The sequence below is a fragment of the Stenella coeruleoalba genome (assembly GCF_951394435.1).
Source record: "Stenella coeruleoalba genome assembly, chromosome: 1".
Lineage (NCBI taxonomy): Eukaryota > Metazoa > Chordata > Mammalia > Artiodactyla > Delphinidae > Stenella > Stenella coeruleoalba.
The window spans coordinates 60,990,388-61,005,536 of NC_137169.1; the positions used below are offsets into that span (position 1 = coordinate 60,990,388).

Below are 15,149 nucleotides of genomic sequence, written 5' to 3' on the forward strand. Positions count from 1 at the left end.
TAGTTTACAGTTTAATTCATTGAGACTCAATGAAATTAATTAATTTTCTCAAGTTCACAGAGCTAATGAGTGGCACAGCCAGATTTAAATCCAAGTTTGATTCCAAAACCCTTGCTTTTATTACTAGATCACATTGTCTTATAAATGGAATATCATTGTAATAAGTCTCACATCCCACTGTGCTGTAGGGAGAACAGTAAACCTGGAATCAAAAAACTTAAACTTGGATCTGAATTCCTACTTATGTTAGCTAAGTGACATTGGGCAAGCCCTCTGTAAACCTTACCCTCTTTTGTAAAAATAAAATAGTAAATAGATGACAGCTAGACAACCACATAGCTAGATGATGGACAGATAGGTAACAGGAGTATGGGTATTCCTATTGATGGTCTGTAAATTCTACTTGCTCAATAAAATATGTTGAATTTAAACCTGAATAAAGGGATTGTGTACAGCATCAGTTTCGTGCCAGTTACATGGTGCTTGAATTTCAATACATATTTAATGAAAATAATTGTAGTTTGAAGCTAATTCACACTGGTTCAACTAGCCAGAAGGAATGATTCAACTATTTTGGTTTCATCTCATTGACAGAAATGACAATAGAGTCACAGTATAGGCTCCTATTGCAAAACTACTGATACCATATTATCATCTCTTTCTAAGATATCCTCGTAGGTGACAGCATGACCCTTAAGTGCCTAAAGAAGGGACACTCAATAAATATGTGTTGAATTAAGTGAATGGGGTGAGGGAAAAGAAGGAGGAAAGGAGTGGGAAAGAAAGACAAGAGAAAGAAATGTTGGTTGAATTTATGAGCAGGTAAGTGTACATTAGCTGAGAGATAGTAGATGACTCAAAGTATTTTTTTAAAGTTCACAGAATTTCTTATTTCAGACAAACTAGACCCTTTTATTTCATAAAAAAGTAACACAACTTGGGCTTCCCTGGTGGCTCAGTGGTTGAGAGTCCGTCTGCCAATGCAGGGAACACGGGTTCGTGCCCCGGTCTGGGAAGATCCCACATGCCGCGGAGCGGCTGGGCCCGTGAGCCATGGCTGCTGAGCCTGCGCGTCCGGAGCCTGTGCTCCGCAGCGGGAGAGGCCTGCGTACCGGAAAAAAAAAAAAAAAAAAAAAAAGTAACAAAACTTGATAGTTGATAACTATGTCATTTATTAATTTTGTCTTTTGTATGCCACCCAAGAAGAAATTGTAAGAAATGCTGAATTGATAGTGGTGGATCAGAGGCTGCACCTGGATTTTTTAATGCTCCAACTCAACAGTTCACCCCTTAGTTTCATTATTATTTTCTATGACATTTCAAGACAGCTCTCCGTTGCATCACACCTTTCAGTCTTCAAAGACAGAGAAATAACAATTATGCTGATTCCTGAATTACTAAATGACATATAACCAGAATACAGACTTAAGGACTTTTAGTTCCCAGCTTAGCCCAGAAGAACACATCTCCAAAACATTAATCACACATTTTGCATAAATATCTTTGGTCATGGTACCCTCCTGCCTTCATTTGGCATCTTTTTCTATCTCGTGAAGTTTATGTCTTATTAATTGAATTCTTGCTCTCAGTAAGTTGACTTTTCACTGACAAAATCTTTTACTGATTTTACAAACTCATATTGTAAAATCAAAACTACCATAAAATGTAAAGATATCCACATCAGTTGAGATTCACATAAGGGTTTGAAGTTGGGGTAAAACTCATGAAGGATGGGGTTTTCTTTTTCTCATTTTTTCATCAGTCACCACCTGTGCAATTGTGCCCAGCTTCTTAAATATATACCCAAAATCCAGTCCCAGAAACCAATTTTTAATACTCAAAGACACATATTACAGTAATAAACTTGGTCTCAGTGGATATTACTGACAAGAAAAAACATTAAAATTTTTTAAAAGATGAAAAAGAAGAAAAAATCCAAATCAAAATATAAAATTCTCCTTCTCAAGTAGGAAGAAATACACAAACTCAGGGAAGCAGGAATTGCAATAAAAAGTCCAACTCCGTTCTTTCATTATCTGTTAGAATAAAGAGAAAAAGATATAGTAAGCATGGATAGGAATACTTTTGTTTTTGTATGGTGTGAGGACTAAGATGTAAGTGTGAAATATAATGTCCTAGACATCAAAACATTCTTGTTTGAAGTAATTACATCTGTGTTTTGTAAATAAAAGCAATTTAAATAATTCTGGATTTGGGATCATGTAAGCCTCCGGCTCATTTAATTACACTAAGTGTATGCTTTCATTCTGAGCAATTTTTCTGGTTTCCAAGATTGTAATCCAGAAGAATAATCAAATTATAAAACTATATCAATTGTATAAACATTGAATGGTCAAATAATCTTGCCTTAAAAACAAGCCCTAATCAGTATATAACCACACTCTAAAAACATCAAGAAGAGTACTGATTAAAAGAGCCATGAAATATAATTTTTCTCCTATCAAACCAACAGAGTATTGTTTGTGTGTTTTAAGATAACATACAGTGCTGGTTAGAATAAAAGCAAAGTAGAAACTCTCACATATTGCTGAAGAAATTTTAAATCTCTAGTAATTCTTTTTGAAAGCAGACAGACTATAGGCATCTTTCAAGAATATTAAATATTTATATATTATTTATTCCTTAAAGTATACTTTTGGTAAAAACAATCACAAATTTTTTTTTAATTCTGCATTTCAGTCTTTGGGTAATAGATACAACTCTATTTGTCATGGTGCCAAATTTGAACATACATAATGATTAAGTAAACTATAGTATATTCTTTTAATAGGCTATTACATAAATATTAAAGTTAGTTTAAAAATAATTTGTAAATAATCTGAGGAATGCTTATTTTATGTTAAATGAAGTAAAAAAACAAGACACAATAATGAATATATATTATCATAAGTATGTAAAACTAAATCAAGGAAAGTGTAGGGGAAAATGAAGAGAGAAATACACTAAAATGATGGTGGGTTTTTCTTGAGTAGTGGAAGTAAAGTTTAGTAAGTTGCCTTTCTTTCTAATTTTCTTTATTTTCCAAAGTTCCTATAGAGAGCCTGGCTTATTTATATAATGAGAGGAAGTACAATAAGATTTACTTTAAAAAATTAAAGGTGGAATTAGCATGAACCTACCAATAATGAGATGGGAGCTGGGTATCTCCCTTCTTTTCCCTTCTTTTGTTTTCCAAGGGATCTGTGTTCATAGCAAAACAGTGCCTGTAATATGTATATTACAGGCAGATATCCAGGGGAAGGATATAAGATCGTAAAAGTGAGTTGAGTAAAAACTTTATTGGCCTTGTGATTTTTGAGGTATGTTCCAGAAGCAACCAGCTTATTCTTATCCTTTGGGCATTGTTGCACAGTATTTATTGAAAAACACATTTAGATCTTGCCCTGAAGAACAGAAGTGATTATCTCTCAGTTACTGCCACTATGGGAGAACAAATGGTCAAAGAAATTGAGCTGCTTGAATGTCCACATCCGTTATAACAACTTATATTGAGTAGAGGAGCTATTGTACCCAGCTGCACCCAGGGAATGAAATAAAACGAACATGCTGACTTTCCATTAAAAATGAAGGGTTCAACTTATTTGAAAAGACATGTGCTATCTTTGAAAATAAATTAAAACTTTTTACATGCTCTCATTAAAACAAAAAAGATCACACAATGCAATGATACACAGAAGACTATTCATTCAGTTAACCCTACAGTCAGTAACAAAAATATTGAAAGGAAATGTTTGAGGGAGGAAATTAATGCTCGAAATTTAGTCTGACCAAACGTGCATCACATTTGGCATTATGTTCTGCTTTCTGCAATGTGCATTCATTGAAATATATGTTTTATACAAAACAGATATAATCGAAAGAGCAAGTAAGAGTGTGCTAAACACATGGTGAGCATGCTGAGTTCTGGTGCCTAAGCAAAACAGGGGTTACTTAGCTTTAAAATACTCCTGGAAGGATGGGATTAACATGTACACAATACTACGTACAAAATAGGTAACCAATAAGGACCTACTGTATAGCACAGGGAACTATACTCAGTATTTTGTAATAACCTATAAGGGAAAGGAATTTGAAAAATAATATATATATATTATATATATGTATTTTTATATATATATATATATATATATATATATTATATATGTATGTATAACTGAATTTCTGTGCTGTAGACCTGAAAATAACATGACATTGTAAATCACCTATACTTCAATTTTTAAAAAATTTAAGAAATACTCCTGGAGACTGTTCTTACTATGAAAAGTGATGTGCAGGCTCTTTCACTACATGAGAGTTGGTCAGTTCCAAGAGCAGCCTGGAGCCAGTCTCAGAAAGCTTAATTGGAGGAAATGTAAGTGAAGTTGTAAAAAACAACAGTAGCTCCTCTGGGGAATCTAGTCCTCCTTAATCAGATGTGTGTGCTTAGCTTGCATTTTAATTCTTAGAGGTATTCTACCTTTGTAACATGAACTCGGATCAGAACAGAGAGATGGGGGAGGGCTAAGCTGTAGATCCAGACCGCTTCTACATCTCACCTTTCCAAGTTGTCACTCCACATCAAGGTTGAGGAGCACTGGTGGGGTAAAGAGGTGGAGCTGGATGCATAGTTGTTTGTGTGGTGCCTGATCTGTGAACAGACAGAGGGTTTCAGTGGACGAATTATTGATTATGACTCCTTTCATCAGATGACACTTCCCTGAACATTTTAAAAAAAACAGCAGAGCCCCAATCCATACATCAATGCCCATCGGTTATGACCGAGTAAAACAAAGATGTTTTAGATATCATCTCCCCGAGACTGTCTCATTCCTGCCTCTGTGCTTTGACCCACACTCTATTTCTTCCCACACTGACACACCAGAGAGCACACCAGAGAGCACACCAGAGAGCACACCACACTTGAGAGCAGAAATCGGGTCTAATATGACTTCAGGAGCCCTAGAACATTTATCACAGCATTTGTTAAATGCTGAATGAAAGCTCACTGACTTCAAATGGTCTTTATACGTAAATCTAATTCTACCATTCTCCAGCTTTCAGTGGCTTCCTGTTGCTCTTAGGGTACAGATCAAAATTCCTAACATTATCTGCTTGATCTAGCCTCCAGCTGCAACTCCAGCTTTGTTTTGAACCTTTTGCTACCGTGTGCTCAGGCCACTCTAGCCGTCCAGGAACATCACAAACAGGGTCATCCTCCTGCCTACCTCAGGGCCTTTGCACTTGAAGCTTCCCCTACCCAGAGTGCTCTTCCATTCCCTCATCACCTGGCTGACTACTACTTGTCCTTCAGGTCTTAACTTGGAAAATCACTTCCTCAGAGAATACCCCGTTGACCAGGACTGGTCTCCCACTGTGTGACCCACTATTTTCTTTTCAAGAATTCATTGTAGTTTGTAACGACTAGTTACTTGTGTGATTATTTGTTTAACACGAGTTATTATCTCTAGGCTACAAGCTTCCTGAGAGCAGAAACCATGCCTGGTTTAGCTTATCACTGCATCTCCAACAGCTACCACAGTGCCTAGCACATAGGTGACGGTCTGTAAGCATTTGTGGTCTGAATGAACAATGCTGCATAATTTGTCCTGAGGCCCATCCCTCAACAGCATTCTACAAATAATCGCTTAAATTAATTCGATGCAATAAAATATTGAAATATACACATTTCGACAAAGTTGAAATACATAAAAAGAAAATATACCTGAAAAATGTTTCCTTTTTATACATTTCTTAGTAATTCTCCTACAACTAGCAAAATGAAATGAAATTCTTATAAGAAATTGTTACAAGAAAGAACAAAAAGAAATTGAATTCAATGTATCCTTAGTCAGTCTTTTTTATCAGATTGCTAGAGTCCTTTTGTTCTCAAGAGTATAGTTAAGATCATTTTAAATAGCATGTCCAACCCAAGTGGCGTGACATTATATAAAATGTCCAGACAGACATGTGATTCTCCAGTTCTTGACTGTGTTAAACAAATAGACAATTTTTTATTTTAGGAAGGCAGTGTTACTTGAAGGACAATAAAATGACATGTCTTCATTGCAACAAAAAAAATATAATTTGGCCAATATTTATTTCAGAGCAAACACAAGATGTTCAGGGACACTTTTTATAGAAACATTGTGGGTCTGGAAGAATGGTCAGAGTCGAGGTCAAAATAGAAAAGAAAAACAAAACAGATTTTCCTCTTCATTCTCTGAGATTTTCAGAATCGCCTGTGTGCCTATGTATGAGAAGACCCTTCATATGTTAAAGAGCAATCTGGTTAGGTTGGGTCCCTTCACTAGAGGACCGCTAAGTTTCTCTTCCTGCTGTCATGCTGCTTAGGTTCTCATTTAGAGGACTGCTTTAACTAAGTAAATACACTTGGGATTGCATTATTTGTTGGCCCAACTTTAAGAGCAAATATAACAGTAGGCATTTGGGTATCATATGCCTGTCCAATGTCAAGTAGCAGGAAAAGAAGGAACTAAAGAGAAATGAGGCGCTGCAAGGTAATAGGTGAAGAGCCGTGAGTTCTGAAGCATGGTATTGTGCCCTGTTCCACTCCCTAATCCACTCCCCTGGTGGAACCCATCTCCCTTATGGACATTCTCCGTGATTCACTCTGTCATTCACATTACAAAATTTTGCTTCACGGTCACACCTAATTCTGCAGCTTACTCTGCCCCTGCATTTCATGCCAATTTTCTCTCCTGTGTGTCTGTTTTATTTCACTCCTTCTCTCCAGTCTTCACGTCATTGTTCAGATTCTCACCCTCATTCTTCTTGTCCAGTGTATCCATCTGAACTATATGAAATTCACATTTTTGTTGGATCAAAAATGGTTGTATATTGGAATTTATACCTGATTTAACCTAATAACAGCCTTCTAACTAACTAGTGTTTCTGACTGGAGTCTTTCTTTTCTCTAACACATCCTTTGTATTGTTTCCAAGGCAAACCTTGGCAAATCCTAAACATTTTTGAAGGTTCCCCACTGCTACAGGATAAAGTTCTGAAGTACCTAAGGTGTACCACTGAGTGGTTCCAACCTCCACTTCTGGGTTTATCTCCTGCTTCTCCTCTTCGTGTGACCCTTGATTCAATCCTGTAAACTACTCACACTTCCAGAAACCTGCCAATGCTCTTTTACACCTAATTACTCTGGAGTTTGCTATTCCCTTTCTAAAATGCCTCTCTCTACTTCTGTCCAGAATCAATTGTACTTTTCCTCCAAGATCCAGTCTTTTGTTTTCTCGGAAAAGTATCTTTCCTTCTATCATATTACCATGGCATTGTATACATTATTCAAGATGTAATTATCTCATTATATTGTACTGAATTGGCCAAAACGTTCGTTTGGGTTTTTCCTTAACATCTCACAGAAAAACCCGAACAAACTTTTTGGCAAACCCAATACTTATGAGTGTGTCGATTTCTCACTTTCTGATTCATAGCAGGAGCCCAATAAATGTTTTTGAGTAATACAGCATTCTAAGAAATGATTGGCTCTCCTCAGTGGTCAACATTATGAGGCCAAGGGCTAAGCAAATCTTTTGGCACACATAAGAACCTACTAGGTAGAAATCACCTTATCAGGCATGATGATATGTTCATATTTTAAGTTTCTTTTGACTCTAGAAATGTGTAGTCTCTGTATGTCCCATATAATACTTGAGAATATCCATGGTTACATTTCACCTAACTATATATCTCTCTAATTCACTGGACTGGGATGAAAGCACTTAGACACTCAGTGCACTTTTTAAATGAATCAATGAATAATAAGTAAGGACTGTCTTGTGCTGAGCATTCCCAGAAGCAGAGCCTGAGCCAAGGGCTTGTATGCAAGTGACTTATTAAGGATGTACTCCCAGGAGAAACAGTAAGGAAGTGGGAAAGTAGGACAGAGAAGGAGAAGAAGCCATGATGTGGTGAGATTTTAGGTAATTCCAGTCTCAGTCTGAAGCTTTGGGAAACTCTGGAGTGTAAACTACACTTCAGCGTTTATCCCATCTCTAGACAAAGGGTCTGGGCTTTCCTACTCCCATACCTATAAGTCATTGCTGCTTTGGGGAGGAGTAAAACTCATAGGTTATGCTGGTTCTGTGAGCATAACAGAGCCTGTGGGTGAGCCTCTGAAGGTACTGGTGTGAACAATTAACAGCAAAACAAGCAGAAGCTGGGGTTGGGTATAGAACTGGTGTACGGGATCCGACAGGTTCTGCGTAGGGATCCAGTCATGTGGGATACACTCCAAGCAAATATTTGGCAAGTTAAGCTTAGCTGGTAGTGGAGGAGACTGCCTATGTGTGTAGACTGGGGAGCTCTTTTCAGTGGGGTGTCCTGTTGAAAATAATTTTCTTCACTCCTGCTACTGATGCCTGGACTCCCTTTAGCTAGCGATAAAACTTCTTAATCTATATTGAGAAGCAATACTTAAAAGGGAATTACCTTGGGTGGAAGGAAGAAAAGGTAGAAATATTTATGTCAGGCAATGCCAAACTCTTTTACGTTTAATCCATTTAATGCTTTACCCCTTTAAGAAACTGAATTTCATCCACATCAAAGTATGAGTCTTTCCTGAGAGTGTAGGATTTACAGGCGCTAATGGGCCTCTCTTAGACATCTTAGTTCTTACCACCATGAAGATACTGTCCAGCTCAAAATAAGTCCTCTTCCTCTTGTTTTAGCTAAGCTTATAGCTTTGTGTCTTCTTCCCAAATTACCAAATATGTATAATACCCAAGCTGCTAGCATAGCTGGTCCTCTCTCTGGATATGAGAACCCAAAAATTTTCAGTTAAAGCAGCTTTATTTACTCAGCCTTATTACAGGATATTTTTAAAGATTCCTGTTAAGATAGAAAAGACTATCTGTGTGTGTGTGTGTGTGTGTGTGTGTGTGATCTTCACTTTGAATTTGACTCTTGGACCAAATTATTTTCCCTTGGCAATTGCGATAAAAAGATTGATGTATGAGTGGCCACTCCAGTCACCTGAGCACAACCCAGTTGTTGGGTCTGCTGCCATGGCTTGTGGGTGGACCCTGGCTGTTAGTGGTTTGGCTGAGGGTGCCGTATGCCTGTGTTCCTGGAGCCACCCTGCCTCTGTCTAGTGAACCCTGCATTAGTCTGTCTGTGAGGTTCCTTTCAGAATGACCCAGCTGCACCACAGAGTTCAGACTACTCTTCAGCCTGTTGCTAAAGTTCTCTCTGTTTACTTCGCATCATCTCACTAATTTCTCCCCATCCACTGTTTGACCCTGAACAGCTGAGGTGTATGGTCTGATCTATTGTCTTCAGAATTTCAATGCCAGATGTGTAATATATTATAAAGGCTAGCTGAATTCCTGAGGAACACAGAGAAACCTATTTGATGATTACTTACCTTCCATCATCTCTAACTACCTGTGTCCTTGTTATAGATCACCCTGCACCTCCCTCTTCCAACTTTCTGTTCACTGGCTCTATTCCACTGCCTTCAAAAGTCATAGGCTTCCCTTATCTTGGGAAATAAAATACACACAAACACCTGTTCTTGAATGCTTGTCCCTTCCCCTTTCTGTAAGTGTGGTCCAATCTCTCGCTCCCTTTACCACCAGCTTCTCTACATGATATATCCGCTACTCTTATTTCCTCTCCCTTCAACTCCCTCCTAAAAGACAGCCCCAAATTATAAAGTTCTTTCCCTTTGTCGGACACTGTTCTAAACATTTGACAAGTGTTTATTCTTTGAAGTTTGCACTACTATCTTCTCTCCACTTGACAGATGAGGAAACTGAGGAAAAGAAAGGTAAAATAACTTGTCTAGGGTCACCCACAGGTAAGTGGAAGAGCTTGGATTCAAATGCAGACAGTCTGGTTCCAGAATACATGCTAACTACATTCTACACGTCCTCTATAATTGGATTTCATCCCAGTGACAGTAAAACTAGTCTCTTGGAAACTTTGGAATTTACTATCATCTCTGGTATTGTAGTACTTGAGCTAGATACACCTATGCTGCATACTAAGATCTAATATTTACAAGATTGTCCTCTTTTTATACAAGTATAATGAAACTTCATTAATTTGGAATGAACAAATTGTTCTGATGAGGGCTGAACTAAATGTTGTATTTTCATGATGAATAAAAAGGGGTTAATTGGGGACTTTCCTGGTGGTGCAGTGGTTAAGAATCTGTCTGCCAATGCAGGGGACACGGGTTCGAGTCCTGGTCCGGGAAGATCTCACATGCTGCAGAGCAACTAAGCCCGTGAGCCGCAACTGCTGAGCCCATATGCCACAACTACCGAAGCCCGTGTGCCTAGAGCCCGTGCTCCGCAACAAGAGAAGCCCACGCACTGCAACAAAGAGTAGCCCCCACTCACCGCAACTAGAGAAAGTCTGCACTCAGCGATGAAGACCCAACACAGCCAAAAATAAATAAATAAATAATTTTTTTTTAAAAGGGGTTAATCGATCAAAGAAATAAGTAAAGCATGTAAGTCAGTAGGGGCAGAATTTGACCTACTCCAGGAGAAAAAATATAGATAATTTTAGAATATTGAAGTGCAAATATGTGACAAAGTTATTTTTTATAACTAAAAAATAGAGCTAGCTAGCTTGCAGCAAAGTCTTGCCTGGAATTCAGTCTCCTTATTTCTGTTCCATCATAAGGCCCCATAATCAATCTATAGATTTGATTCACTTGTAAAGACCCCCAGAGGATAACAGTTATTCAGCAAACACTTGTTTCATAAAAAAAGGAAGAGGTGGATAACTGAGCAGTGTGAAAAACTAAAATGTGACCTGGCCAATTATACTAGTCAGTGAACCCCACAAGGACAGAGATTTTTATCTGTTTTTGTTCACTGATGCACCCCCAGTGACTAGACCAGAGCCTGCCACAATGCAGCTTAATTACTGTTTAATGTTTAAATGGTTTCTATGTGTTTTTACATAGAGTGCCTGCAAGTGGGTGGATATTGTTTCCATTTTATAGATGAAAAAAAATAAATAAAAGCTCAACAAAGTTAAGTAACTTGCTCAAGTCTAGACCTAGATCCAGGACTAGAAACTAGGCCTTTTGCTCCTAGTTCATTACCTAACAGTAAAAATATTGCTTTCTGATTTTTAAAAAATCAGTTAATTATTCTGTATAAGGGATAAAGATAGATATGGAAGCTTCAGCAACATTCTAAGGCAATGCGTACCGCTTTATCTACCGTCATTATGCACTTGCTGGTCTCGGAGTGAGGCATCGCTTCTACTCTGGGTCCTCCTATTCCACACTAGCAAGAAGAAGAAACAGGGCTTCCCTGGTGGCGCAGTGGTTGAGGGTCCGCCTGCCGATGTAGGGGACATGGGTTCGTTTCCCGGACCGGGAAGATCCCACATGCCGCGGAGCGGCTGGGCCCGTGAGCCATGGCCACTGAGCGTGCGCGTCCGGAGCCTGTGCTCCACAACGGGAGAGGCCACAACATGAGAGGCCCGCGTACCGCAAAAAAAAAAAAAAAAGAAACAGTTTTGCTTCTTACTCTTCAAAGCTTTCCTTCCCTTCATCTTTCTCTTCTCAGAGAGATGAAAGAGGTAGGTGCAGCGCCTTTTTTCTAACGATGGTCCTCATGCTCTCCCTGAGACTGAGCATACATCTGCACATACATAAAGGCTACATAAAGGCTCTAATGTCTGACAATCTCCTCCTCAGTAGAACTTCATCTTCAGGTTTTTACAGCCTTACAGTCCAAAAATATTACACTGAAACTCGGCTATGTGACTTCCAATGCTTCTGTTTTAACCTAGTCTTTTAAAGACGTTCTGCCTTTTTCTCCTTCTAAAACATTAAAATGTGTTCTAAAGAGAATAGACCTTAAATGTAATTCACACTGCTTTCCTCACAATAGTACAGATTGTAGAAACCCTAAGAATTCAGAGAAAGGGAAATAAAAGTGGCTTTTATTTGGGGGGTTGAGGTTTCATCAAGAGGTATAAGGTGTGAAAAGAATTGGTAGGGAGGAGGGGGAAAGCTTGAACAAAGACACATGCTTGAATGTACAAGAGTCAGAAAAGCACAAGTGGGCTTCCCTGGTGGCGCAGTGGTTAAGAATCGGCCTGCCAATGCTGGGGACACGGGCTCGAGCCCTGGTCAGGGAAGATCCCACATGCCGTGGAGCAACTAAGCCCGTGCGCCACAACTACTGCGCCTGCGCTCTAGAGCCCGCGTGCCACAACTACTGAGGCCCGCGCGCCTAGAGCCCGTGCTCCGCAACAAGAGAAGCCACCGCAGTGAGAAGCCTGCGCACCGCAACGAAGAGTAGCCCCCGCTCGCCGCAACTAGAGAAAGCCCGCGTGCAGCAACGAAGACCCAACACAGCCAAAGTTAAATAAATAAGTAAATTTAAAAAAAAAAAAAAAGAAAGAAAAAGAAAGAAAGAAAAGCACAAGTGCAGCTGGCAGTAATGGGCACTTCACTTTGGGACTAAGACTGGGTGAAGCTGGGCAGCAGCTGAGGAGGCAGAACGGCTTCCCACCTCAGAGAAGTCTAAGACTTTGACACAATTTGAGGGATTACAGACTGATAACTGGTAGCCAGAAGCAGGAAGGAAGGCTAAATGTTAAAAATCCCATTCTGTATTACTCAGCCATAAAAAGGAACGAAATTGGCTCATTTGTAGAGACGTGAGTGGATCTAGAGACTGTCATACAGAGTGAAGTAAGTCAAAAAGAGAAAAACAAATATCGTATATTAACGCATATATGTGGAACCTAGAAAAATGGTACAGATGAACTGGTTTACAGGGCAGAAATTGAGACACAGATGTAGAGAACAAACATATGGACTCCAAGGAGGGAAAGTGGCCGGGGGGAAAGTGGTCAAGGGGGATGGTAGTGGTGTGATGAACTGGGAGATTGGGATTGACATGTATACACTAATATGTATGAAATGGATAACTAATAAGAACCTGCTGTATAAAAAAATAAAGTGAAATTCAAAAATTCAAAAAAAAAAAAATCCCATTCTGGGAGGAGCATCCCAGACTCTACAGGGAGCAATGGTTGCTCTAGCCTCTGGCTCCCAGGGAATACTATCCACCCCTCTGCCATACCTGTTACAGTGCCTGCAACATCTGCTCTCACATCTGGCTTCTCAGGAGACTCGGAGAAGCTGGATCAACACTGAGGTTGTACCTCACCCCCGAAATTTTCTTTATTTCATGCTACAAAGTAAGTGGGGGGGGGAGTTTTCCCTTCAGAAATCTGGCTTACATTATATAAATGAAATACGAGAGTTTCTCAATACCCTGAAATCTAGCCAGCCTTTTGTGGGTAATATCCAGAGGTGGGGAAATTTTGACTGAATACTACTTCTCTGTAAGAAGAATATAATAGTTTCTTCCACAGCATTCGATAAAATCTTTGGATACTATACTTCCCAAGAGCCAATTTAGTCATTTTTCCACTGCTAAGAAAATTTAAATCTCTTTTCCAACTAGATTTTTTTCATTAGGAGGGCACTTATAATGCATTTTACTTGAATATTTATTTCAAAATTCCAATTCCAACTTATCACCAAATCCAAGTGATTCTTGGGGTTTTTTTTTTAATGTATCTGGGAAATCCTTTCTTCCCTAACCATTCTGCATCTTTCTTAGTTCCTCCTTTATTACCCACCCACAGTGTCACTGCAACCTTCTTTAGTCCCCTAAGTGATTTCTCTGCCTCTAGCGTCTGCCATAACCCAGCCCTCATAAAATCCCACATTCAGCCTATGGCATCGAAAAAAAATGGATTCTAAAATATACCTGGTTAGAATCCTGGTTCCAATAGTTATCAGCTGTGTGACCTTGAGGAAGTTAGTTGAATTTGCATGGCATCAGTTTCCTCCTCAGTTAAATGGGAACAGCAGTAGTTCTACCCCATAATATTATCAGTAGGATTAAAAGGGAGAATGTATAGGAAGTGCTTAAAACAGAAATTGACACGGAGTAAGCTCTCAGGAAGTATTAGCTATTTCAGCTACATTGGACATGTCATTCGTTATAACACCTGCACCTACAGACCCTTATAAGGGAAGTTCCTCTGCTCACAGCCCCACTGAAGGGGTATCCACATCCACAGGCTACCATATTTTGTACAAGGATTCTGCATATCCCAGGAATACCCAGTTGGACAAGGTATACAAACCTAAGACATAGCCTTGCCAGTCAAGGAACAATGAGCTGACAAGGCAGATATTTCCTCTCTTGAGAATCTGAATTTGAAAATGTTGAAAAGATAAGGCGGTTAGCAGCAGGACCAGTGCCATGAGGAAGCAGATATTGTAAGTAAAGAAAATTATAAAGTTAAGAAATTATATTGACAGTGGAGAGAAAGACTTGGCAGTTGGTAATGGAAACACGATCAAACAGGTAGAAAATAGCTAGGTCCAATGATGCTGGAGGATTAGCAAGGAACTCATTTATTCCAACAGTTGATTCTCTGGATCCTCCAACTCCAGGCCATGCTATTCCATTATAATAAACCTCCCTTGCTTGAGCTAACCTGAGTGGTGCTCCATTTCTTACATCGCAAAGAGACTAAATAACAACATTGGCCATTGCAGACACCTTAGTTGATGAGTTGGTAATTGGATCCCTACTTTAGCAATTCTTACTGCCCATAAATCAACTCACTGCCCTCCAATTCACCCTGTACACTGTCCCTACAATTCTCCTCATCCTGAATGGGCTCCCATTCTTTTTTTTTTTTAATTTCTATTTATTATTTTTGGCTGCGTTGGGTCTTTTTTTTTTTTTTTTTTTGCGGTACGCGGGCCTCTCCCTGTTGTGGCCTCTCCCGTTGCGGAGCACAGGCTCTGGACGTGCAGGCTCAGTGGCCATGGCTCACGGGCCTAGCCGCTCCGCAGCATGTGGGATCTTCCCGGACCGGGGCACGAACCCGTGTCCCCTGCATCGGCAGGCAGACTCTCAACCACTGCGCCACAAGGGAAGCCCTCTTTTTTTTTTTTTTAACATCTTTATTGGATATAATTGCTTTACAGTGATGTTAGTTTCTGCTTTATAACAAGGTGAATCAGCTGTACGTATGCATATATCCCCATATCTCCTCCCTCTTGCATCTCCCTCCCACCCTCCCTTCCTATCCCACCTCCCCTCCCTATC

The 15,149-nt window shown here is 39.4% G+C and overlaps 1 protein-coding gene across 2 annotated transcripts in view; it reads right to left on the reverse strand.

The window, feature by feature from the left end:
- Positions 1-975: 975 nt before the first annotated feature.
- Positions 976-15,149, reverse strand: part of PTGER3 (prostaglandin E receptor 3) — a gene marked incomplete at its 3' end in the record, with an annotated part of 70,355 nt that continues 56,181 nt past the window's right edge. The window contains exons 3-4 of one of the 2 annotated variants that reach the window (XM_079901917.1): positions 4,557-4,648; positions 976-2,036 (exon numbers count right to left, since the gene is read on the reverse strand). In XM_079901917.1, the coding sequence (XP_079758043.1) occupies positions 2,033-2,036; positions 4,557-4,648 (96 nt within the window). Of the gene's footprint in view, positions 2,037-4,556; positions 4,649-15,149 lie in introns of those variants that run through there. The other variant, XM_079901918.1, reaches the window with a different exon arrangement.